Source organism: Rhinolophus sinicus, chromosome 12 (assembly GCF_057876585.1).
Source record: "Rhinolophus sinicus isolate RSI-liver-muscle chromosome 12, RSI-T2T, whole genome shotgun sequence".
NCBI classification, from domain to species: domain Eukaryota; kingdom Metazoa; phylum Chordata; class Mammalia; order Chiroptera; family Rhinolophidae; genus Rhinolophus; species Rhinolophus sinicus.
This window is the reverse complement of record NC_142512.1, coordinates 12,208,732-12,236,589: the sequence shown is the minus strand read 5'-3', so window position 1 is coordinate 12,236,589 and position 27,858 is coordinate 12,208,732. Positions and strand designations below refer to the sequence as shown.

Sequence of the window (27,858 nt, the reverse complement as noted above, 5' to 3'; positions counted from 1 at the left end):
GGCAGAGTATCTCCCTCCCACTGTCAGTGACCATTTTCTGCTAAATGGCTGCTACAGAAAAAGGACAAGTCTGCAGAGAAAACAAATATATGACGTAAACCCAGAGAAAGAAGGGAGGCATTAGACATCACAAGGTCCCAGAGACAGGACGCTCAACTCAGCACCTGATTTTCTAGTCCCGAAGCCGGGGCTGCTATGAGATGCCCCATACCCTCTAAAATGTCCGTTTTCATAAGCTAGTTGAATGGGCCTCTATTCCCATAACAAGACAACCCCTGCCCACAGTCACCCACGGAACTACAATGCCCTACAAATGGCCAGCACCAGCCCAGAGGCCATTACATCCGCATCTGCCATACACTTCTGTGAACATGCTGACTGTGGCTTCTTCACATGCCCCAAGTAGGTTGTCCATAATCTCTGCATGGAAAAGTCATACCACTCAACTGTTCAGAAGCTTCTCTTCCCAGGAAGTGGTATTTTCCACTCACTCATCACCTTTCTATTTGTTTCCTGAGAAACTCGGCATTTACGGACTTCAATCGCTCTGCATTGCTGATCCATAGTTAGAAGACTTTCCAGTAAAAGGTGTGACTTTACATTTAGAAATAATGCTCGAAATCACTAAGAGTGTTGCTTTTCACAAGACGGAAGAAACTGTCAGAAAGAGCTATGGTTATTTTGGGAAGTAGAAATAAGTAATCATCTCTCTGAGGTGCAGCCACAAAACCACGTCCAAGCTGCTGGATTCCTGAGGAAGGCCAGGCAGCCCCCTCCACAAAGGGCCCCAGCAGCGCCTTCAGGCATGTAGGAGAATCCTTATCGTGAACCAACACAGCAAAATGCATAGAAATTCTGGGTGAAATAAGCTATTCTCAAACATCCAGAAATGGCATTCAAGATAGACGAGACCACACAAAATGGGGAAGAAAAGAGGTAGCATTTTAGAGTTGAATGAAGTAAGTAAGGTTCCTCGGGAAAGGGCATGAGTAGGTTGAAATAACCTCTCTGCAAGGAAGCCTGGAAGTCCCATCCATTTAGGGAAATGCTGGAATGCTACACCCAGGGGCAGCCTTCAAGATGGGCTTAAATTGAGTTGCGCTGCCCTAACTTCACAGCATTACAGCATCACCTGCAGGGCTGATGAAAGCAGATCCCAGGGCCCCAGTCCCAGAGTTTCTGATTCAGGAGGTCTAGGGAGGGCATTTCTAACAAGTTTCCAGGTGGTGGTGATGCTGCTCTCCGGGAACCCCTCTTTGAGAACCACAGGTCTAGAGGAAGACGAGGAAGGGCAGAAGTCTCTGCAACAGTCCAGGTGTTGGAGGTAGGGCCATTAAAATTTTTTTTTTTTTTTTAAGGCACAACAATTAAAACAACTCACAAATTCCTCCTGACTTGAAAGCACTCACTGCTTATGCCATTTCCTCCTGAAAACTGCAGCGACTATTTAAGTTGGCCTGAGAGATCCAGAAAAAGAAAACTGAACCTAACAGGACAGATGTTCTAAGAGCAAAGAAGAGATCTACCAGGACCACAAATAGTTAGGGTGTCATGGAATCCTCTTGAGGGTTTCTTCTCCTGCTCTAAAGCCCGCGAGCTAAGAAGATTTTGTATTTGCATGCCTGGTAATAAGAATTCACTCTTGGTGTGCACGAGGTGAGCCAGCTGGGCAGGTAGGGATGTGGTGTCCCAAAGCACTGAGTGCTCCCCGGCCCTTTCTGCTTTGTTCCCCAAGACTGTGCCCTTTTCTGTAGTGTCCTCCATGTTTATTTATCAGCAGCAAAAAGCAAGGGAAGACTTTATCTGTGGCAAAGAGGCTAGGGGGGTCTCCTTGACTCCCAAGCTGGCACACTCCTCCTTTCCTGGCAGAGATCACATAGCCCGCCATTTGTGGACGCTCTTCACACCATATAAAAATGACCAGGGCCCTTTCAGGCTCCCGTCTGTGCAGCTCAGCCCTGGAAGAAACCTCAGAACACAGGCCACTTCTTTAGAAGGGCAGAGGAGGATGGGAGATGTTATGCTGGGGAAGGGGAAACAAGAGAAGGCATTAGAGCTCAGCTCCCGTCCTCTCCTCTATTTCAGAGAAATTATTTTTATCCTACATGTAAAAGTTAATACAGATCCAGGGAGAAACACTGGAAAACACCGAAGAGAAAAAGAGAAAATAAGAGTCCTCCCTAATCCCATGCTCAGAAAGAATCACTGCAAACAAAAACCTCCCCCCACACCTGAATGGGAGTGGAGGGCACCCCAGCCAGCAGGAATGAGGGACAGAGAAGTGGCAGCAGCGAGCTGGGCCCTGTCTGCACGGCCACTAGGCCTGTTCCTTGAGGAAAATAAAGAGCTTGAAAGGGCTTTCAAAACCAGCCCAATCCTCCTTTTAGAGATGGGGGAGTCGAGACTTCCAGATGGTGGGGTGCAGGGAGGAACTGACTAACCCAGAAACGAGCAGAGCAACGGCCATGATCTCCAGCCACGCCCTCTCTGGGATACTCAAGAGAAGTCAAGAGAAGGATCAGAAGGATCTGGAAATCTATTGCTTTATGTGTCTCTTTTTGGCACTGTCTAAAAGCTTTTCTACACTGACTTCCGGAACCACCAGAATTCTGGGACCCAGGCAGCTATTTTAAGCCAGAGCTTATGCCCACATTCACTGATAGGCTGACAATGCAACAGGAAAGCAGGCCACCTTTCCTGCTGTTAGTGCTACCTGAGCCTTACATGGGAGATGTAAGTGACAGATTGTGCTTCTCCAGGGCATCATGGAGAACATAATACCACTTGCTTGGCTTAGCAGTGTCCAAAGAGACCACTAGTGGCATGTTATGCTGGGGCATGGGAAGTATACTGGTTTCCTGGCGCTGCCCCCAAATACCACAAGCTAGATAGCTTAAACAATAGAACTGCATTATGTCACAGTTCTGGAAGCTACAAGTCTGAGGTCAAGGTTAGCAGGGTTGGTTCCTTCTGAAGAATGTGAGGGAGAATCTGTTCCAGGCCTGTCTCCTGGTTTCTGGTAGCCTTAGCCATTCCGTGGTTGATGGATGGGGTTCTCCCTGTCTTCATATCTTCATCCCTCTGTGCCTGTCTCTCTGTCCAAATTCCGCTTTATGTAAGGACCCCACGTGTTGGATTAGGGCACATCATGCTCTCGTATGACCTCATCTTAATTTGATCAGCTGCAAAGACCCTACATCCAAGGTCGCATTCACAAGTACTATGGGGTTAGGACTTCAACATCTTTGGTGGCAGAGGGGCACAGCTCAACCCATAGCAGGAAGCATATGGGGACACTGGGATGCCGGGGTGGGGGTTGAGTTAACACATGGAGTAGATCTGGGGCAAGAATGTCTAGACGAATAAATGACAGAGGCGTCCGGGGATTCAGCAGCAGAGGGTCTGGTTGGCGGCAGGGCCCAGAAGGGCAGCAAGGAGACTGACCATCAGGGACCAGAGGACAGCTAAGCCCCAGCTCTACTGCAGGTCCCAGAGGGCATCCAGGCAGAGCACATGAAAACACTCAGACTGCTTGTGAAAATGATGAAAATTTTCTGTGCCGGTTGCAACACTGCTTTGCTCCGACCTCCTACCCCAAGAGCCCCGTCACCAGCAGCCCCTACTAGGACCATGAAATGGCCACTAAAGGGTTAATGCCTGGGGTGGGGGGCAGGACCCCCTCCAGCATATTTTTCCCACCGTCCGTCCCTGTGCCAGACCACCTGATAATTCCCCCACTCTCACCCGGTACGGGAGCTATTTCCTCTTGGGCTGAGGCTCCCTCTGCGCACGCAGTCAGGCAGTTCCCACAGCTGGCAAGAGGGCAGGAGCTTCACTCAACAGCAATGTCCGGGAGGCCTGCTGTGTACAGGCCCATCTTACGATCTGTCCAAGGACGCCAGGACCCTTCAGAGTAGGGTCTCCGTGGCCCTGCACACAGACCAGCACACGGCAACCAGGGAGTGACATACAGTAAACACAGGCGTCTTGCATGACTAACATCTCACCCTGTTCTCCTCCCACGCCTCTTGGCACTGCCTACTTTGGAATCCAACGTGGACTGAAATAACAAAAATGCTGTTACCCTACTCCAAGATCTTCCCCCAATAATAAAGATCTGATCTTCGGGCAATCATGCCAGCTTTACATCATATGGAGGCACATTGCCAAACAATGAGGGGTGATGAGCATGTTGGTGCTACAGATTCCTGGTTTCCCGGCAGAAATCTATTCAGGCAGGAAAGAAAAGTGACTCCAACCACAAGGAAAGTCCCATTGAACAATCTCCTTTCCACTTCAGGAAGCATTCAGCCTTTGCAAACATGCAGCCATTTGCATTATGTTCACCCACTCCACCCCTGCATGAAGCCATCCATGTGGATAATTAGAGCTGGGCACAGAGAAAGCATTTAGCAACCACTTGTTGTTTGATAATCAATGCACATGGTCGTTGCCCACTCACTCATCAGAATATAACCTACAGATAATTTCCATGTTGCATGGTTGTGTCTGTACTGACTCCATAGGACTTAACCCTTTAAACAGATACACTGGTTCTATCTGTCCAGACCGCCCTTCCCTGTGGACCCCAATTTCCTGCTTCCATTGCCCACTCCCCAACACACACATATGCTCCAAGAGGCAATGCTTCCTGCCCATCAAGGCTCCAGGACTAAGGCAAAGTGTGGGGAGAATTTAAAGGTCCTTCTCTTGAAACTGATGCTTCATAACTGTTGACCAGTCAGTCATTTCTCCCTAGATCTTTCATTCTCGTGCCTCGTCCCCTTTCATAATCTCCAATTTCCAAGTGCATTTATATCTTCCAGACTTTGTGTCTAATGCCAATTCTCCCCGGCAATGCTTGGTGCAAATCCACGAGGCTGTGTTTGAACACAGGGCAAACTCAATACCCACAACAACTGGATACATAAAATGTATGCATGAAGCTGACTGAATATAACAAAAAATGGGGATAATGGCAACCTTCTCCCCTCCACCCAGCTGTGTTCGGGCAGGAAGGTGGGTCCAGTTTGGCCACACCCTGTGACTTTTCAAAAGAAGTGGATGTTTATGAAAGACCTCGCAATTTTTCAATGTTGGCAGCTAATTGAACATTTTCAAGCACTGTGTACAAGGAATTAAATACCTCTGTGGACAGCCTCTGGCCTCAAGACAATCTAGTGTGTGACATTTACCGTACTCTACCTGCGTCTTTGCAGGACAGCTCACCAGGACCTGGAGGTCCTGACTCCGCTGTGACTAGCACACCTCCTGCCATCGCACACAGAGGTGCTATAATGCCACTTCCCTCGAAATTTAGTCATCATAGACCATCACTGTTTTTAAAGAGCTCAAACCAAGCAAATGTCATTCCTTGTGGGTATACAACTCATAGTCATCTATTTTTTGGCTTTTAATTAATGAATAGTGGTTGATCTAATGACTACCCCTTGATAGGAATTGGCCGTTGAATACATTCAGACCCCACTGGAATCGGGTGGGCCACTGGGCTGTGCAGTATGATGAATGAATGGTGAGAGGACAGTGACCATCCGCTGGCACACACTTCCTAACCAAAGCAAAAGTAAAAATCTCTGGAGAAGAGAAACGTGAAAGAAGAAACTTGACAACTCCTCATTTCTAAGGCCTGAACTGTTTCACTAGATTCTCAGTTGCTTGAAGGTAAGGATGGTGTTCATTTTGTCCAGATGTCAGAGTGTTGTGCAAAATAGGAAAATGAAAACAGTATAAGCCCCAAATTCTCTGACTTAGACTTAGCAAGAAACAAAGTTGAAACTAGAGTCCATAAGTGTTTTTAAAGTTGCATGAAATGCTGAGATTAAAAAAAAAAAAAACTGGGCTATTGACTCAAAAGCTTTGAAAGCATGAGACCTACTGTTACCTCCTATTATACATATAAGAATAAAGACCAGAAACTATAGTTGGTAGGTATCCACAGGTTCTGTATCTGTGGATTCAATCAACTGTTGGTTGAAGACATATTTTTAAAGTTACATTGTTGCTGACGTGTACTGTGTAGTTAGGTCTATGATGGGTGCTTCTGTACTAAACATGTACAGGCTTTTTTTTTTCTTGTCATTATTCCCTAAACAATACAGTACAACAACTGTTTACAAAGCATTTACATCACATTAGGTGTTATAAGTAATCTAGAGATTGTTAGATAGGACAAGGGTCTCAAGGTCTGCATGGTTCTTACTAAATGCAATTCTTGCTAACTGTTAAAATGTAGCACAGTATTTTGCAGGCGCAGCTCTCACCAGATAAGTTTGATGCAACTCAACCTGGTAAGTAGCCAACTGCAAAGAAGAAATCAACATGCAGTTAATCAGAATAAGTTTAGCCAACTGCCAAAAAGAAATCAACATGTAATTAAGCAACTAGAGTATATAAGCAATGGCTAAGCCTCCCTTCCTGAAGACAGAGCTTTGGATGTGATTCCCCTCTCCTATATTTGCTGCAAGTAAATAAAAATACCTGAGACAGCCACGTCTCGTCTCGCTCTTGGATAGAACACCCCAAGTGGCAAACCCCTTGAGTTCCGTAACAAGGTGATTTAAAGTATATGGGAGAATGTGCATAGTTTATATGCAAATACTATGCTATTTTATATAAGGGACTTGAGCATCTGAGGATTTGGGGATCAGCAGGGGTCCTGGGACCAATCCCCCACAGATATCGAGGGACGACTATATGCACAAATCAGCTATCCTGACAACACTTAAAAATATAAACATTAGCCGTATAAAAGCAAACATAAAAATACAAACATTGGGTATTTTATACGCTTTCTCTATCTTGCCACCGTAAAATCAAATAGTTTGTCTTCCATGAGATTCTACTTTACCATAATAGCTTATGGTTATATAACCTTTAACGATGGGACTATAATGCACATTTACTTGTTTGAAGAAAAGTGTTTTCTCATTGTATTTCCATAAGAGAAAGTCAGATTTAAATTGACTCAACTTCCTAATATTAGATCCACTGACTATGCCTTCATCAATCTTGTTACTACAGTAAGTCTCCTTGCCAAGTTATAAATAGGTAGTGACTATTAGAAAACACTTAAAAATACAAAGCAGAAATGTTCACTCTTTTTAAACAGCAGATTCTGACTCACTAGGTCAGTGGTGGGACCCGGGTATTCGTATTTTTTAACAAACTCCTTAGATGCTCCTGATACCCACCAAAGTTTGGGAACCAGGCAGAAGGAATCCCCAACCAAGGCATCTACAGAACTGTTTCTGAATGACACCAAGAAAGTAACCAACTTGCCAAAGTCCCCAACATGCTTGTTTTTATTAACTATTTTATTGTGATATAATACATACAACATAAATTCTCTAAAAGCATACAATACAATGGTTTTTAGTACATTCCACACTCATGCAACTGTCACCACTATCTAATTTTAGAGCATTTTCTTTACCTCAAAAAGATCCCCTATCTATTAGCAGTCACTCCCATTCACCCCTTCCCCAGTCCCTGCAAACCACTTACCTACTTTCTGTGTCTATGGATTTGCCCATTCTAGGCATTTCCTATCAATGGAATCCTACAATACGTGGCTTTTTGCCTGGCTTCTTGCACTCAGTATGATGTTTTCAAAGTCCATCCATGTTGTAACACGTGTCCATTAGTACTTCCTTCCTTTTTATGGCTGAATAATACCCCATTGTATGGATAGACCACATTTCGTTTGTCCATCAGTTGATGGACATTTAGGTTGTTTCTGGCCATTATGAAGAATGCTGCGATAAATATTCGTATACAGGGTTTTTGGTGGACATATTTTCAGTTCTCTTGGGTATATATATACCAAGGAGTAGAACTGCTGGGTCACATTCCACATTCTTTTTGTTTCACTTCCATATCTGAACCATTTGCTGCTCATCAGTGCCTCTATCCAACAGCCAATGAAGCAAGTTTTTACATTGTTTACCAAAAGCAGTCTTTTTCAAAGTAACTCAACTTCCTAGAATACAGCAAACAAAATCCTTTTTGTCTCCTTTGTCTTTTGATTTTTATGAGTCTTCAATTTACTGGCAGTGTGAATGACTCTCTAACCCACTTGGCATCTGCGAAAATTCCAAGAGATTACCGGTCTTAAAAACTGCTGAGAAATGGGGGATGTGTTGTGCACTTAAGTACTAACTTAACACTACAAATTAAAGTGGATTCTCTGGGGCGGGGTGGGAGGGGGAGTGGAGCGGGGAGGAACCCACACAGAAACACAGAAGCAGATTATATAGTAAGCTTTAAGGTCTAACAGCCTTTCACTAAAAATCCGTTAAAGAAAAAAATAAAGCCAAAATGTACACACACACACACACACACACACACACACACACACACACACTTTCAATCAACCAAATGTGCCGAATGAAAGCATCTTTTCAGTCTCACATTTGTTCAACACAGACGGACAGGAGAAAACAAATCTATGTTTTGGGGTATAGAAGTTTCTCAGAGCAACTTTTATTAACAGGGAATTATCAGGGCTGTTCTATCCCAAGAGTTAGGCAAATATACAATTATTTGTAAAAAAGAAAAGCTCAAAGAATGCTTTTAAAAGTGTCCTACTGGAAAACTTATCCAGAACTCACATTAGCTCCTAGTGTAATAAAGTTAAATGGGAATCTACTCATTTAAAGAAAAATTAAAACACAAAATCAAGAAAACAACCAACTATTTGGCAAATAAATCCAACAGCTCAAATCCTGGTTTTGTCCTCCAAGTTTCACTCACAAACATAATAAAACATTTACACATATGGATTGTTTGTCAAAAGAGCTTAAAAACAATTCCCAGCTTTCCTGGGTTTCAGCAGATGCGCTAACAAAATCGTTATGTTTCCCTTAAAAATAAATGTTATTTCAGATTTTTTTTTCCTACTAATCCATTAACTAGGCTGTCCTTACTGCCAATTAAGTTACCACCACCCCCAACCCAACCCCACCCCCGTGCCCACAGTCCTGAATACTGAGGCAAAAAATTAAAGATTAAAAGACTGGGGACCCACAAGTATCCTGGCATATGAATGGCCAGGTGACTTTGAGTAAGTCTATCACATGGGGGACTCTGTTTCCTCACGTGTAAAACGAATGGTTGTATTGGTCCAGGGATCATCAAATTTTGTCTTTCAAGAGCCAGATAGTAAATATTTTTGGCTTTATGAGCCACATGGTCTCTACGCAACTCTGCCATTATCACGCAAAAGCAACATTAGACCCTATGTAAAGAAAAGAACAGAGTGTGTTCCAAAAAAAAAACCATTTTACTTGCAAAAATAGGCTACAAGCTGAATTTGGCCCATGGGCTGTACGTACTCTGCCAACTCCTGTGTTAAGCGATTTGGAAGGTTCCCCCCTCGGATGAGTAAACGTCACTGGCCACTGAAACCCTATGAACAATCAAGTCATCAAGGTCTGACTTTGGAGGGAGAAGTGCAGCACACAAATTCTATGGGAATCTGCACTGGGACACAGGCACTGCGCTCTTCCTCACATTCCCATCAACGGTTTCTTCCTATTTCGGTTGCTACCTCACTCATGCCCCATTGACCCTCACCAAGGCCTTGGATGAAGCATCACTATGTGGGGGTGGAGTCAACCTTCCTGAAAGGATGCTGAGGGTCAGATGACACAGCCCAGAAGTGTGGAGGAAATAGCTCTCCAAGGGGAGAAGCTTGACCAATGGGAAATAGGAGAGGAGAGGGGGGTGAGCAGATCAAACACCTCTGCTTTCTTATGGACTACTCAAAGATACAGCTCCTCTTTGCAAGCCTTTCAGAGAAGTGAACACACCTGCTAAGGGACCCACTCACTGGGTTTCCGCAGTTCACTGTCAACAGTAGCCAGCACATGAGGCATCTTCCTCTGTCTCCCTTCCCTTTCTCACCCACTCGCTGCACTGAGCTTACACTTCCTAAATAAGGTGTTAATACTTAATCCTTGCCTCAGGCTTTGCTTTCTAGAGAAAGAGAGCTATGGCATTACCCCCCCTTCCTGCCCCTCCCCTGCAAATGATCTTCTTTCTTTAGAAATCAAAGACATAGATAAAATAAACGCAACTATTGGATTTAAAGTGTACCAAGACTAATGCATAACAGGTAAAATAGTGATTTATATATTAAACAGAACGACTCTTGGCCTTCATTACTGGCTTGAAATACCCTTTCAATGTCCAAATGGTAAAATATATCCTAAAAATGCCTAAAAAGTCAGCATCTCTCAAAAAAGAAGACCTGAATACCTATAACCATATCACTGTTAATGATTAACTGTGCATATCTGGCCTTCCAATTATAAATGGAACAAATGACATTGTGCTAGATCTCTTGAAATGTAATTATCTGTTGTGCAAGTAAGAGGTCCCCCCCTTAATACCAGTGTAGGTCCCTGGGCACGACAGGCTATTGATAATAGCTTACTATCCAAGAACTAAATACAGCCCCAATTTTTGGCTCGATGAGTCAACTTTTGGTGGGAATGAAGGATTTTCTGAAATAGTAGAGGACAAGAAATTTCCTGATAACAGAACCCCTAAGGTTCCTGGGGCCAGAGCTCAGGGTCACCCTGCATAGCAAAACGCTCTGGAGAGCCATAAACATGGGAGATAAGGGGAGATGGGGACTTCCCAAAGTCTCATAAAGCATGTTTGCCGGCCTTACTGAGTGTCTGTGAACAACATTATTACATTAACTTACCCACTGAAACTTCCTATTAGCCATTTGGCCCAACACTATTTATTAAATAATCTATGTTTTCCCCAATGATTTAACCTATCACCCCTAACATAAATCTGATCTATATTTCAGTATGTCTCTGACTGCCCCTCCCTGACAATCTTTTCTCCCTTGCCTTTTATTCCATTACCTCCTCCTAGGTTCCTCATATCTCTGACAATTCTTTCAAAGTCTCCTTCGCCCCTCCCTAAAAGGTTGTTCTGCAGCGCTCTCTCCTGGAGGCTTGCCCTGAGCGGTCCCCTGCATTCTGACTTCATTTCTCTGGTGATAAAATGCAAATTCTGGGTCACCACCCATGGTTGTGCAGGTTGGTCACTGCACAACAGTCCGGGCCGAGGGGGCATGTAGAGGTGAGATCCATTCTGCCTCTGCTTGCCAAGCCACACACCCACAGCGCCTCAGATTCCCATCCCTAGCCCAGATGTCCCCTGAGTCACAGACCCATCCATCCAAACATATGCTAGCCATCTCTCCCTGAACGTCCCCCAAGGAACCATATACTGGATTCATCTTCTTTCTTCCAAACCTGTGCCTCCCTCGTGCACCTGTTCTCACTGCATGGCTCTGGCACACAAGGCAGAAAACTCAGAGGAATCTAAGCGGTCTTCTTTCCCTGACCTGCCACATCCTGTGTGACAGATTTACCTCTTCTCCAGTCACAGCTATAGACGTGGAGTTGACCTCATTACTTCTCTTCTCATTTAGGCTGCCAGGCTCCATGCTTACTGTCTTTAAACCTTTCACTCTGCTGCACAAGTAATCTTGCCACAATATTCTGATCATGTCATGCCACCGCTCAGCATCCTACCAGAGCTTGCCACTGTCCACAGGGCAAAGTCCCAACTCCTCAAAGTGCCTCAGGGGGTCTTTAATGGGTCAGACCCCTCACCCCCCTCTCACCTCTCTGTTCCTTACCAAATACATCAGCCTTTCCTTGCTGCCTCTCTTTTGCTCATGTAGACACCTCAGCATGGAATCCCTGAGTCAAGGGCTGCCTCTTCAAAGACTTGTTTGATACCTGCATAAAGTTGATGCCTCCCTTCCTTGAGCCCCCCAGAATTCAACACAAACACCCGCAATGCTTATTAGTCTCTATGTGTCTCTGACTCCATTAGATCTGAGGTCTTTGAAGGCGGAGATGGCCTTTCATTGGATTTTGTATCCCCAGCCTAGCTGAGCAATGGGACAATCCCTATCCATAAAATCCTAAATGGATTTGAAAATAAGCAGATTAGCCAGAGCAAGGTAATACAAATGTAAATTGGTCTGTAAACTAGTTGTATTTGTATGTGGTATAAAAAACGAGGACAGAACACCTATTGTGCCCGAGCGCACGCTGCAAAAGAAATGATTAGGGATTAAGGAGACTAGAAGTATATATTTGGGAAAAAAGTGGACAGAAGAGAGGACTGGCTCGTGGCGGCTTAGAGCAGGGTACTGCTGGCATCGGCTTCCTGGGCAATGGTGCACGGCTCTGGCCGGAGTCACAGGCGGAAGAGCCGTAAGAGTTGGGGAGAAAGGTGGACACAGTGGGCCCCGCTGTTAGGAGACAAACTCAGATGGCTCCAGGATTCAGGAGGTCAGATAAATGCAGGTGTGAGAAGAGCCAGCGGCTATTCTGATAGGTCCTTCCCTGAAGAGAGGCGGTCATATTCAAAAATTTAGAAAGCAGCCCAGCAGCCAAACAAAACGTGTCTAAGAAAAGATTCCAGAGAAGACAGCCAGGCTTCCTATTTCCATAGACTAAGGAGGGAAATCCTTAACATGATGGCCATGGGCTGCATGATCCTTGCAAACATGATTAACTCCTTGCTATCAAGAAAGCATTTCCCATTGGCAACTCCTTCATCCTTCCCATGTGAGCTGAAAGGTACCTCCTTCTCCAGGAAGCCTCCCCTGACTTCCCAGTGTCTCACTTGAACATGCTCCCAAAACACCCTGGGCTTCTCCTTAACAGCCCTGGTCAGGATTGTAATCAAGCACATACTCACTCAGAATCGGTTTCCACTATAAGATGAAGCATTTTGAGGGCAGGGACTGCTTCTTTATTATTATAACCCCAGCATCCAATACTCTGCCTAGACTATATTTGAGGCCCCATAAGTGTTTGTTGAATCAATGATTCAGTCAAACAGATAAAGAAGGAATTAAACAGTGAATGAATAAAATTGGCATGTGTTCTACAATGCAAGACCAAGGAACCAGGATTATCAGCAGTGTATCAGAGGAGGGGACGGGCAAATAGGGCCAGTCATACTGCAGATGACAGAGCGACTGGAGCAGGGGTCGGCAGCCAGCATGGCCTGCAAGCCAACCCCAGCCCACCCTATCATACAGCGCGTGAACTCCTGAACTAAGATCATTGTTTACATTTTTAAATAGTTGAAAAAGAAGACTATTTCGGGGTGGCTGGTTAGCTCAGTCGGTTAGAGCGCGGTGCTCTTAACAGGGTTGATGATTCAATCCCCACATGGGCCACTGTGGGCTGCGCCCTCCACAACTAGATTGAAACAACTACTTGACTTGGAGCTGATGGGTCCCGGAAAAATACCCTTAAAAATAAATAAAAGTTTAAAAAAGAAGAAGACTATTGCATGACATGCGGAAGTTATTTGAAAATCACATTTCAGTGTCCATACATAAAGTTTAATTGGAACACAGCTACACCCATTGGTTTATGTATTGTCTACGGCTGCTTTCAAACGACAGTGGTAGAGTTGAGTAGCTGTGACAGAGACCATATGCACCTCAAAGACTAAATGGTTTACTACCTGGCCCTTTACATAAAAAGTTTGCTGAACCCTGGCCTAGATTCTCTTGGGATCGCTATATCCCAGGACCACAAAAAGTCCTGACCTAGTAGCATATGCTAAAGCCAGGACCTCAAAAAAAAAACGCTGCCAGACACTGTCTGTTAATGTAAAATGGGACTTAAATATCCCCTTAATAAAGAGGGGCTAGTTAAACTAATGATAGCATACACTAGCGATGGACTATTACACAGCTATTTTTTTTTAAATTAGTTAGGCTGAAACGTACAAATATAGAAAGATGCCCATCATAGACTGTCAGAGCAAATTATAGAACAATATGGATAGTATTTTCCAATTTATTAGAAAGAATAACCATGCATATGTTTAGAAGGTGAGAGAATATGAATATCTAGAAGAATATGTGTGATAAATAGCTCCAGGGACTGGAACCAGGTATTTTTATTTTAAACACTTTTCCAACTTACTAAATTTCTTTTTACTGAGAATATATTATTTTCTAATTTAAAACACACACGCACACAAAAAAATGCTGATTTTAGAAAGCCACTTTTACCCCCACCCTGGCATGGATCCAAATTCTTGATGAGCTCAGGATCATATGGTCCAATTTCTGCATTTTGCAGTTGGGGAGTTGCACATAAAACATTTTCCTCTGAAACTTCAAAGTCTGATAACAGTACAAAGCTGCTCATGTGTTTGTTTTGAGGAAGCTGAAGAATAGAATGGTCAGAAATAGTCCTACTTCCCTTTTCCTAGAAACCCCGCTTACCTATTCAACTGGAACACCCACTTGGGGCCCGTGGAAGGCCAGGTTGCCAGGGCATATGAACAAACCAACCGCCCGAGTGGCAGCTGGCAGCTGCTTTCTCTGTTGCTCCCTCTAAACAGCACCTGGCTCTGCTGTCACCAGGACACCTTCAAGTGCAGGCTCCTAATCATCAGCCATATTAAGGATCCCATCAGGTGGGACGAGGTGGCCATAAGTCAGGTAGACACAGATGAGGGAAGTGAGAACCACGACTGAGCCAACAGGTGGATTTAGGTAAAATTTCAGGTTCTGACTTGGCACAAACATCTGTGATTTCTACCGAATCTAACTTTCTGTATTTCTATCCTTTGTTCTCTCACAGCGATATCCTTGGGGAGTCCTGGAGGTCAAGAGACAGAGCTGTTTGCTGGTTTTGCTCTGCCCTGCCCATGACCAGTCAGCAGCACGACTCTGCTCACTTGTTATAGGAACCCATCAAAACTCCTTTTATTTATTTATTTATTTATTTATTTACTTACTTACTTACTTACTTATTTTAAGTGTGTTTTTCCAGGACCCATCAGCTCCAAGTCAAGTAGTTGTTTCAATCTAGTTGTGGAGGGCACAGCTCATAGTGGCCCATGCGGGGATCGAACCGGCAACCTTGTCGTTAAGAGCACCTGCTCTCTAACCAACTGAGCTAACCAGCTGCCCCTACAGGCTCTTTCATAAACTTTCTCCCCCCTTCTTGCCAGTTACCCTCCCGTCTACATCCTGTGATCCTGGAGTCATTGTGAAGGCTCAGGAAGTCCCTAGTAATTGGGGGCATGGAGATGCGGTCCTAACACAGAAACGCATATGGAAACTGTATAATCTGTTAGAATAAATAATCCATAAGCAGCCCCAGCATTCCCCAAAGAACATACCAAGAAATGCCAGCCAGTGAGACAATTCAGGGAAAAGAAAGATATGCTGTGAAGGTAGGAAAACGACACTTGCAATGCCTGTTTGGGAGATCCTGCATCATTTAATACATTCAAAATGTCCAGAAACCATGCAGTAGCTAAACCTGTTCAACTTGATTTAAACCAGCTGTTGACCACAGAACTGTTCGAGATCCCAATTCGGAAAACACAGTTCCACACTGTGAGGTTGGGTTCAACAAACATGCTCAGGTTGTGAGGGTCTGAAGATGACCCCAACCTTGAAGGGCAGCCTTCCCAATCCAGCTTCAGGTCCCTAGCACGAAGCTCTGGGCACAAAACAGACTCTGAGGTAGATTTCTGAAGAAAAAGTCTGAAAACCAGGAGGTGGAGGAGGGAGGAGAAAACTTACTCCTCCAGAGAGACAGAAACCTGGGGGCTGGTGAGAATGCTTCCCAGGCTGGGACTCACCATTGGTGGTCGTGTTGACATAGTAACGCCGCCCCTGAGGGGACAGGTAGCTTTGCCAGCCAGGTGGAAGGACAACAGTCTGGCTTTCTTCTCCTGGCGGAGGGGGGACCATTCCAGGCTTCTGTTGAGGAGAAAAGAAAAGGTCACACACATTTGGCATTTCTGCAGTAACTGTTTTTCAACCAGGAAGTCAGAGGCAGATGAAGTCACCCTGGAATAGCTCCATGTTGGGGGCCGGGGGGATTGCCCACAGGACTCCCTAAGGGAGGTCACAGGCCACACGTGTGTGATTTTGGCAGTTGCCTGAGTGTGAGGTGTGAGGAGTGCTTGCCTTTTCAGAGCCACCGCAGCAGGGACAGCCTCCCCTAGAGGACAGAGGGAAGTGCCAGTCAGTTAACAGAGCTCGAGTTTCTCGTCATAGCCCCTAGAAAACTCTCACTGGGGTGCTCCACTTCCTGGGGGTCCATCACTCTACGCACTCCAGCTGTGGAATGTGAAGCCTGAAATCCTGGGACCACCGAGCAGAGCAGCAGATAAGCCCCAGGGCCTGCTGTGAGAACCTACCAGAAGTAATTAATACAAGTCTCAGCAGAGCAAGATGTAAAACCATCTATAATAATGCCCAGAATCGATGAAGAGCGAGGTGGGGTTTTCTCAAGTGTCCGAATCACTCAAAGAGAACTGGGAATCTGAGACAAAACGAAGACTGTCCTTTCATCACACGCACTTATGTGCAGTTTAATTATTTTAACCATACACAGTAGTACTTTCCTTAAAAAAAAAAAAAAAAATGGAGGAAAATATATAGAACACAGAGAAGCTAAGTATAGACACAGATGCTAAAACAGAATTGATTTCCAGTGGTGGAATTACAGGAAGCTTTTATTCCCTTCTTTGTATTTATCTCTTCCATCTAAATTCTCTTCAATAAACACAAAAATAAAAGTTGTTAGCTAAAGAACATTTGAATGTAAGGAAAGAAGGTTCAAATTAGCTCACATAATTTCTGTGCCTTGTGAAGAAAGTAAATTGACCAAAGACAGGATTCTAGCCACAGGAGGAGAGGAGCCATGAATTTCTCAGCAAAGCTGGACCCTGTTCAGAAATATTAAAACGAATCAGCTCTAAATGTCCTCAGCAACCCCCAGCCATGCCCACAAGGTAGTTTTTGGTCACTGATGACCACAGCATAAGAGAACAAGATAACAGATTGAAAGTGAGCAGTAGACACTCAGCTCCCCGACTGCTCTCAGCTGTCTGCAGACTGCAAAGCCACGTGCTTCTGCTTCCTAAGGTGCCCTGTGTGCCCCTGCAGGATGGGATCGATCCTAGATGCTCCTGGGACTTCAAGTAAACATGGCCTCCCGGTGGCCCTCTGTGTAGCTGCAGGATATGTTTCATTATGAAGTTTTACTATTTAATTAAAAACCTTCCCCTTATGCCCTGAATGCTTCTGTCTCCCACACCTGTTAACCTGCAGCAGCTCTTTGATTCAGTGTGAAAGCCTGGCTTTTAAACTGCCAGGTGCCAGGGAGATGGACAGCAGGCGGGCAGCCTTCTCACTAGCAGGCACATGAGCATGTTTACTTGGGCCTCCAGACACTGCTCTGGCCGCTCCCAGATTGGCAGGTGGTCAAAACACATGCAAGACAAATATAGCTTTCTGTTGAGTAGTGTGTGTGCGTGTGCGTGTGCGTGTGTGTGTGTGTGTGTGTGTGTGTGTGTGTAATAACCCACATACAGGAGATACACATTTTGTCTGAGTGGGGTTGGGAGTCAAATAGGAAGATGGAGGTCAGGGGGCTTGGCTGAAGAAAGAAATATTCTACAACCAGGTTGCTTCTGCTTGAGTCAGGCAACTTATAGCGTCTAAGATGGGAAGGCCAGACTGGTGTTTGTCCAAATAACCAGGGAGGACATGGGAAATTGTTAAAGGGTATTAAGTGAGTGTCTGAGATTGACATGGCCAGAAACGGGTTGCAGGGGACAGAGGGACCCGAAAGCACAGTGAACACAGGCCTCTGGCTTCGGGCTCAAACCTGACTTGGCCACTTAGTACTCCCGCGACCCAGGGAAATGACTCAACCAGCTGTGTCTATTTCCACATCTATAAAACGGAGGAGGATGTTATCCCAGTTGTGGAAGACACTGTGGAGAGTAATAACAACAAACTCAGCACCTGGGAAAGTTCCGGTCACTAAGAATGCTCAATAAATGGGGGCTTCCAGTATAAGGGGGGCCACCTAGGTGCCGAGTAAGACCAGGCTTCATGCAGCCTCCACTGTGGTGTCAAGTTCACCCCAACCTCACCATCATTGCGGCTGAACTGTCACTATTAACAGTCACATCTCCCAGGTTTCTGTTTCCAAGGCGACCTGACTTAAAAGACAAACACAGGCCTGCTGGGGAGATTAACACACTAAGACACTGAGGACCACATCCTGGTGAGAAGGCTGGGCGATGAAGAGAACGCTCCTTAGCTGGGCCGGCTGAGTGAGTGGACTGAACCTTTGACTCTCTGTGCCCTACCTGTGACGTAGCAACAACACCTGCTGCATGGTGCTTTTCTCTTTAGAACGACTGTAGTTAATTTATCTAAATAACCCTGTGGGGTCAGAAAAGGCTCTGGTTTACATTTGAGAACTCTGATGACCATTTGATTACTGCTCTGAAGTCTCCCCAGCTAGAAAATGCAGGACCCGCCATCTTGAATACTATAAAAGGTGCCTGCAGGGAGGCACCCATGATACTGAGCCAAGAGGTGCCAAGAAGTGCCGAATGAAGGGAGGAGGGCACCTAGGCCAATTTCCTAACTTGGCCAGCGTGGCAAAAGTGGTGTCCGCATCCCCCTCCAGAACAGCCATCAGTCCCCGCTCTGCTTGCCATCTGACTGTGCTTTTCCTCCATTCCCCCAAGGCAGCCTCCTTGCCTTTCCCGTCTCACAGAAAGAAGTTATTCCTGTTGGCTAGACTGAAACAAGTCAGGAGTCAAAAGATGTGGAGACAACTGTGTACATACTCAAGGGAATTGAAAATACTCTCAGACACTTATACACCCTGTTCTAGCATTATCCACAATAGCCAAAAGATAGAAACAACCCAAGTGTCCATTAACCGAGGAATGGACAAACACAATGTGGTGAATCCATACAAAAAATAGGTAGCCATCAAAAGGGACAAAGTACTAATACAAGCTACAACATGGATGATCCTTGAAATCACGCCACGTGAAATAAGCTAGACACAAAAGGCCACGTACTGTATGATTCCACTTACGTGAAATGTCCAGAATAGGAAAATCCACATATACAGAAAGCCAATTACTAGTGGTTGCCAGGGGCTGGGGAGGGTGGGTGGGTAAGTACAGGGTTTTCTTTTGGGGGTGATAAAAATGTTTTGGAACTAGACAGTGGTGGTAGTTACACAAAACTGTGAATGTGTAAAAGTCATGGAAGATAAATTTTATGTTAGGTGTATTTTACCACAATAAAAAAACTTTTGGAAAGACATAAACAAGGCAGAAGTTAGCCTCTCAACCTGCAGGCTCTCATTTACAACCTCCAAACCACCAACATTACCTCACCACTTTGCCCGTGGAGGTGCAGGCGTCCTGGGAGAACTGCTCCACAGCCACCAAGAGGATACAGCATGAGCAACTACCCAATAATTAAGGTCTCTACCAACTTATTCTTCTAATTAGCTTCCTGCCAAGTCAAATCCTTCCCTTCCCTTCCTTAGTCCTGTGGCTTCTCCCCCCCTCCATTCTGTCAGCTCTTTCCCATGGGAATAGGATCTAGAAGCAGGGCTGACACAGGTCCTACCTACAAGGAACAAGGTCAGAGGGAGTGGGCAGAGATGAAGATGGTTTTCTCAACTCAGAAATTCTTAACCTAATGCACAATATGACTTTGTGGGAGTTATAAAACCCTGCCCCTTCTTCCCCTGGATGGACCACCCACCCAGAGTGCAAGGCTGGGTGTCAGGCTCCCTGGGCCCTGTCATCTGGGTCCCCTTATTCAGTAAGCAACTTGCTCAACTACATATGGAAACTCATCCTCTGAGAATTTGAGGAAAATTAGATCTTCTGCCCCCAAAATGGATGCATGTGTGCGTACAGCCTCACTCTATTTTATCAAGAGGTTTCCACACCACTTCAGAACCCTAGCCTAATAGGTACTCAAGATATGTCTGCACTCAGATTCTATTTCTGCCCATCGATAATGACTTTGACCACTCACTAAATGTCTGCAAGTACACCAAGGACTGGGTCAGGCACTTAACACATCATCTCGAATCTTTGCAACAAGCCTGCCACATAGATGCCATTCTCCCCCCATTTTAAAATGAGGAATCTGGGACTCAGAAAATTTAACAACTTTCCCCACATTGCACAGCTAATTAAATGATAAAACCGAACTTTAAAATATCAGCTTTGTTCTAGACACGTCCATCCAGTTACCTACATCCAGGCTACCCTCGGTCGGTCTTTCCCCAGCTCTCCATAACAAGCTCCATTTCTTCACCTGCACCACCTGACATCCCAGCTCCCACCCAAGGAGGATGACAACTCAGGCCTGATTCTCCTGCCTGGAGCAGTCTCCAGCCAAGTGTGCACATGCTTTCCCAGGAGATGTACAGAAATATCACCACCCACATCCAAGCAATCACGTTCCCCGGCTGTACTTCATTATCTCCTTATTTAAAATAACACAACCAAAAAAAATTGTCCTGTTAATGATGGCTACTGATTCCCCTTGGGGAGAAGAAATGAGCAAGCAAGCAAAGGGAAGTTACCCAGAGATGAAAACAAATCCCCCTACAGCAATGTTTCTCAAAGTGTGGTCCCTGTGCCACCCTGTCAGTCACCTGACATGGGGGTCACAGTGCAGATTCCAGGGTCCTGATCCAACCACCAAATCAACCTGGAGCCTGGGGGCCACCTTTTAACATGTATCCTAGGTGAGTCTTACACTCACTGAATTCAGAAGAAATTGGTTTGCAGCCTTAGAGGGAGCAACCGAGAGAAGACATCCCTTCTGAAATCAAAACTGGAAACATAAAATTTTAATAAGCACAATTTATAAAAAGACAGTGTTTAGCTGCACAGCTCCTTATTAATGAAAAGGATCCTAGCCCCTAGCCCAAACCCTTCAAATAAACTATTTTAAGAGAGATTCCATCTTGTCTCTGTGGCCTCCAGTCAGTATGAACCCCCACTCTTTGCTCCCCACAGCCATCACCACTCTTTTTTCAAGTTCAACCTGGGACTCCTTCCCCCTCTGGGGGCTTCTGGGAACACCTGATTCTTACCTTCTGCAGATGTGAGCAAATGTTACTTGCTGATGTTAACTGGTGGTCGTCAGGTACCTGTTTTAGCAGCCAGATCAGACAGTTTTAAGGTCCTCCCATTCCCTGTCTTCTCACTCCCCAAGCCCAGAAGCAATAGGAGTGCTAAAGAAAGGCATATCCGCAGGGCCCCACACCCCCACTCTCTGCACACCCAGATCTATATATAACATGTCTGAAGTTGTCAGCCTAACAAGCCACTTTCTGGCAGACCCGTTACCATGGCAATGACTGCTAATGAGCCCGGTGCCGTGATTGGCACTACTTGAAGGCTCTTCCATAACGAATTCTCCAGCAAGTTCGGCTTTCCCAAACGCATAGCCAGCTGGACACCCAGAAGCTGTCAGGGCATGGCGGGGTGGGCCTGGAAGGCCTCAGTCCCTGGGAACCAGGTCCTTGCTAGTAGTGCTCCCTGAGCAGTCCCAGACCCAGCAGCCAGGAGGGGCCTCCACTGTCACTCACAGGGAGTCAACCAATCAGTGACAGGGGCTGCAAGGGAGCCACCAAGAAGACCCAGACCCAGCTGGGCCAGAGACTGGAGAGTCCGCTCCACACCTTTCTGCTGGACACCTATTTAGAGTGGAGAGACTCCTACACAAAGCTGGAAACAGCTACCCAAGGATAGATGATGTCCTCTGGCAACAGGTAAAGACACAAAGCATGAAGCAGGGCACCACGTCCTACAGTGATGCCACCAGCCTCAGGATCTGTGTCTACAAGGATAATGGGCACCTCTCCTCTGCCTCACCGGTGGATGTACTATTCTCTCCAGCTCTGGCAGCCTTTCTCTATCCATTCAGAGAGAGCAACTCACAGAAAATACCTGGGGAGGAAGCTGGGGACTATGGCAATGGCACGGTGCATTCTGAGAAATGTAATCCCTACAAGCTTTACAGGCGGGTAAGGAAAAGATGGACCCAAGTAGCATCATTATGTTCTTTCAATGGTGAGAGATTTGGAGACCCGGCCAGAGGGAGGAGGAGAGGCCATGCAACAGAGAAACAGACTGTTAGATTCAGGAAGGCAGGGCCATGTTCACCTCATTCCTAGCTTTAGTCTCAGCATAGTACCCGGAACATTGGATGGATAGATGGATGGATGGATGGATGGATGGATGGATGGATGGATGGATGGATGGATGGATGGATGGAGGGAGGGAGGGAGGGATGGAGGGATGGAGGGATGGAGGGATGGAGGGATGGAGGGATGGAGGGATGGATAATGGGAATTGCCGTAGAAACTGGGCTTTAAACAGATTTGAGGAAGCTTTTTCGCCAAACAAGTAGACAGAGAATGGCAGTCCAAGCAACATGTGTGCCCCATTTGTGAACAAATCCCAGCTCTTAATGGATCTGATGGAATGGACTGTTCAACATTGAGCAATGGGAGGTGGGCGAAACAAGATAACAGTGTTTCTTTAACTGCAGAAAATGAGGGTGTCCAGACGCCTCAGGAGAAGCACAAACTTCTAATGATGACCGCATATAATACATACAAAAGAAAAATTCCAGGAAACCATTGAGCAACCTTAATAGAGGGCAGAAAGATATAGCATCTATATATCTTTCAGATATAGCATCAGATAAAACATCATAAGGAGAGAACAAACTAATTCAAAAAGCAAATTGGTTTGACAAAGAAAATGATATAAAAAAGGGACAGGAAATGATCAAATTGTAGGGGAATTTAAAAGGTTGTAACAGAAGAAACATCCGTATTGGCTGCAATAATAACGTATAGAATTTGTAGTGCAAAAAAATTAGTTATGGACAAAACAAATTTAAGAATGTTTTCCCAGAATGCAAAAGAAATGAGAAAAAAAAAAAAAATGAAAACAGAGGTACAGAAAAGCAAGCCAAGATATAGATGGGTGCTAGGAGTTCCCTAAGAGACTAGAACAAAAGCTCTAACAGAAAAGAAACTACCAGGAACGATAGATAAGGTGGGGAAAAAACTTCTCTCAGCTAAAAGAAAACATATTTGTGCAAGGCCCAACACTGCCCAAGGCAAAGCGGATTTTTAAAGCCCAACAAGCTGACACACCCTAACAATATATTTACACAGCGAAGAAGAGGATAAGGTCTTATCACTGTTTAAGTGGGAGGAGGGTGTCTCCCACGAAGGAGCACTAATAAAGCAGGTGACAGACTTCTCTGTAATCATATTTCAAAAGACACCTCTGGATTGTTTTGTAGAAAATGTGAGACCTTCCTATGTGGTCGAGCTGTCTTACCACAGTGAAGGTGATCAAAATGTATCCCTCTACAGATAAAGGTTCACTCGTGTGCCGTCCTTAGAAAAAGTGCTTAAAAGATATATTCCAAATGCCTGGAAAGTTAAGATAATTATAGGTGAAGAATGAAGCAGTCAAGGTAAAATAAAATCAAGGCTGACCATGAAATCAGCTTTAAAAATGTGTAAATATTATAAATCTAGTTACAGCACATATGTACATATGTATCACTACCCTCAATATACAGAGTAAAAAAAAAAAATGAAATAATAACCTGGATCACAAATTCCACATGATAATAGAAAAGACAAAGAGGTAGGAGGAGAAAAGTGAGGACACCTAGAGAACCAAAACCAGAGCCCCATTCTTCCTTTCCATCCCAACAAAGAAACATCCCCTTCCTCTCCCTCCTGCCAAGCCTACCAAGAACCTGCCCAATTTGCTCCTATCCTCTGGTATCTAATATCTGCTCTTGTCTCTTTTCTGGAGAAAGACGGGTTTCCAGCCACAGAGAACATGACAGAACGGAAGGGTCCTTGGAGACCACAGACTCTTTACTGGACCCAGGTGTTGCTGAGTCTGACCTCCAGCCACCTTTTATTGGCCACATGAGTAATCAGCTTCCACAGGGAGTCCTGAGCCCCGAATCCATTAAGGTGGACAGGGGGGGACCAAAGCACTTTGCCTGCAGAGGGAAAACTCAGTAGGAAGCCCAGGGCTTCCTGAAGACCTCATTCGTACCAAGCTTTGCCTTTGGATGTCCTAAGAGCATTCCAAAAGCCAAAACCTCTCTCAGCACTTAGACAACTGTCCAGCTACTTTCCATGCTGAGTCTGAGCGTTTCTGCTTCCCCTCGAGCCACTCTGGTTGGAACCCCTGTCTGAAAAGGGGGTCAAGCACATGAGGCTCATCTCCAGCTTTTTACCAACAAGACGCCTTTCTTCCTTCCATGTCTCTATCTGCAGAATTTCTCAGTAAATGTGACTCGCTCCTCAGAGGTTTTACCAGAAACTTCCAGGTGTGTACTCAAACCCCTTATTAGAAATCACCTGGTCAGCAGGGATGTTTCTTTGAGTCCATTAAAGGAACTTTCCAAACCAGGCTTTAAACCCTTCACTGCAAACGTCCCCAGGACTCTTCCAAACCCTGGTCCAACCCAAGTGTCCTCAGGTCTCACTGCTCAGGGTGGATGGATGGATGGATGCATGGGGACACATTCCCAGCAGTAATCTCACTGGCTTGAATCCCCTGCTTGCTCATGCCAGACCTCCACCCCTGTGAGAAGCCTCCCTGGATGCTATCTACAGGTGCCCACAGGGTGACTCACTGGGCTCCCCAGCTCGTTCCCAGGGAGCACCTGCCATGCTCTTCCTTGCCTGCATTAGCTACCTTCACTGTCCTCCGTCCACAAAGCTGTTAGAGGAACCCTTGCACTGTGGCTGTCACGGGTGCCCATGACGAGTGGTGGACTTTAGTGCCATAGGAATTTTCTCCCAGAACCCACAAAGCTGCCAGCCGTGGGCCTGGAGGCTAAACCACTTCAAGAACTGCAGATGTGTCTAGCTACTTCAAGACTCAGCGAAGGTCCCAGGCCACCCTGAATATCCATCTGCAAGCCCCACAGTGCCCCCCTGATGGTCAATCAACTCACTGGGCCTGTTTGTCAGGACTGGGCAGGGAGAGGACACAGAACAATAAACTCCATTTTCTGACCCTAAAGTGGAATGGAGTGATCTGGTTGCCCAGGAATTTTGATTAACACAATTACAAAGTAGTCCATGCAAGGATGCAGGAAGTCAACCCTCCCAGGAAAAACCACTAAACTGGAAAAACATGGGGTCTTCAGTGAGGCAAGCATGGATGAAAAGATTTGCAAATGATACTGGGAATTGCAAGGATGAGTTGTGCGGCTCTTCCTGGTTCAGAAGCCATTTCACGGCCTTGAAGTGTCTGCGGGTCATGCAGCAGAGGGTAGGAAGAAATAGATCATGGAGAAGTGGCTTCCGTGCGGGCCTTACACACATTCCTGCATGAGCCTTCACTTCACCGACACAGGAAGAAAAATTTTTATTACCGTTGCACCTGCCACACAGCTGGAGATAGAAGGGCCAATTAATAGGGTTCTGAAGGAGACAGGAACTCTGGATGTCAGCAAACTTTTTGTATCTGAGATGGCTGGTGCTGTGCTGACGGCTTCTGCCCAGGGGCACCAAAAAGCATGACAGGGACCTGACAGACACCCATCTCTTAGGAGAATCTCGGCATTGGCCAACCAGCACAACTGTGCCACCAAATATCGCAGTCACTCCTGCCATGTACAGGGGTTTGGAGGAGGTGCCCCAAGTCTTCGTGGCTGTGTTTAAGGCCACTCAGGGAAGGGGGTTCCCACAGGTGCTCCTGAAATACGGAGAACAGCTCCAGGAATCAGATGGGAAGGTGCGGCTGCTTTCTCACCTTGGAGTCTAGTGGGGAACCCCAGAGGAAGCCCCTGAGTTTTGTCCCCTTTCTAAGGCCTGCCTGATCCTGTTGCTTCCCAGCTATAAAGGGCAAAGCAGTGCTCCCATCAGCCTGTTCTGGCTTCTGGCTCCTGAGCAGCAAAACCTGAGGGATTCTGTTCACAGGCTTGGGATTAACATTTTATTCACACACTCAACTTCCCAGCAGGCTGTTAAGGAAGGCTGACCCCTTTCCCCCTACCCCTTACCACTTCCTTGGCAGGTGAAAGTCACATGCGCCAAATACCCTATCTCCACCTCAGAGCTACAGAAGAATTAGTAGAAGTCACACAGGCCTAGGCATAAAGAGGCTGTGTCCCCAGACAAGCTGTAATTTACAGTCCTTTTTGCTTCTCTGGGCCTCTGTTTCCTCATCTGTAAAACCAGGGACTTCCAGACTGCAAAAAAACTGGGATTCTAGCACCCGAGGAACTTCTTTCATAACAGAAACCAAAACCACCACAAGGGAAATTTCAAGGCATTTAAATGACCAGCATAAGCAAAAGGAGCAACCACATAAACACAAGACATGACAAAGACCTCCTGACAGGAACACAAACGTTCATAAAACATTACTTTGTGTGTGTGTGTGTGTGTGTGTGTGTGTGTGTGTGTGTGTGATGTCTGCCCCAACTCTTTTGAGCTCTTTGGGTCTAGAGATATGGTTTCGTTTACTCACCCAAATCCAATACAACTGGAGGGAAAGGAATGTTGTCTGAGACATCCTTAAAGTGAAGAGATTTAACAAAATTTTGAAATCATTCAAAACATGCCCAAAACAGGATATTAAATTGTGGGCATTATACTTCAGACCCGTATGAAGAAGCTGAACAGTTACTCTCCCCCTCTTTGCCACAAGCCACTGTTCTAGCCTCTTTAGGGCTGAAATGTCCCTATGCGTCAGAGGAAGAAGCTGGGCTCGACATGAGCACTTCCCATAGTCCTAAAGGATCTCAAAATACATGCTCGATTTTCCCTACTAATTTATATCCATAATAATGAATCAATTATCCGGCCCTCGAAGATAGTTTTGAAGGACATTTTGAAGATCTGTCACCCACAATAGGTCACCTCCCTAGGGATCTCCTTATAGGGTGAGGGCTCCTCTAGATGATTCCTGGGCAAATTCCCTTTGCAGAGGGAAAAGCCTGGGAACAAGAGAGTTTTGCCAACACTTGGTATTAGGAGGGGGCAAACAGAAAAAAATACTAGTGAAGCCCCCTCCTCAGCCTTCCTTTAATATTAAGGTACAAAACCCCAAAATGCCCTATGCCAGTGTTTCTGGCACATTCTGAAGTTGTTACACCTCTGAAGAAAACCCCATAACTGAATTTACCAAGCACTTTGTTTCATTCAAAGGGGAGCGAAGAAGTGAAGGAGGGAGTTGGAAGTTGCTTGTTCAGGCAGTCATGGATGGGCTCGGTGCCTCATGCAAAGCAGCCTGCCAGGAACATCAAGGGCAAGTGAACAGCGGCTGCCCACAGATGCCCTGGGGGCAAAAGCAGGCTTCCTCAGGGAGTTGGTGCTCTTTTAGAGAAAGGAAGCCAGAGCTCATTAGGGCACAAAGGTGGGTGCCTCTGACGGCCTGCCGGGGCTGAGATCCAGCTGGTCCGGCTTTGTGGTTGGCAGTTGCAGGACAAAGGGCACCAAAAGAACACCAGGGCAGCGAGTCTCACCAGACAGACTCATTCCAGTTCCTCTGCGGTGCTAATGCCTGTGCTCCAAGTGGTTCCAATCAAAAATGTCTGACTCGGAGACCTGGTTTTCTGTGAGACCGAATTGGTTCTGAACCATGAGCACCAGAAGGAGACAGGCTAACAGGAGCTGGAATCGTTTCCTTGAGTCCTTAGGGGTACAATTCCTACCAACCCCATTCAGCTGACACTTCTGGAGCCTCTGTTACTGGTGCATATAAAACTAGACAAACGGTGAGAGCCCAGGGCCTTACTACTATCGAGGTCTGGGACCTCCAACCTCTCTGTGGCCCCATGCAAGGAACGCAGGATATGAACTGGCAGGCCTGAGTGCCAGGCTTACGCTGCTGCTGTCTTGCTGTTAGATCTTGAGCAACCTACTTCATTTCTGCTGGTTGGCCTCA

General features: G+C 45.8%; 1 protein-coding gene across 12 annotated transcripts in view; it reads right to left on the bottom strand.

Moving 5' to 3' along the window:
* The window catches only part of GAS7 (growth arrest specific 7), a 210,282-nt gene that overhangs the window by 69,256 nt on the left and 113,168 nt on the right, over window positions 1-27,858 (bottom strand). For 8 of the 12 annotated variants that reach the window (XM_019755227.3, XM_019755228.3, XM_074320748.2 and 5 more), the window contains exon 2: window positions 15,688-15,808. In XM_019755227.3, coding sequence (XP_019610786.1) covers window positions 15,688-15,808 — 121 coding nt within the window. Of the gene's footprint in view, window positions 1-15,687; window positions 15,809-16,686; window positions 16,783-20,996; window positions 21,166-27,858 lie in introns of those variants that run through there. The other 4 variants (XM_074320745.2, XM_019755231.3, XM_074320749.2 and 1 more) reach the window with 4 other exon arrangements.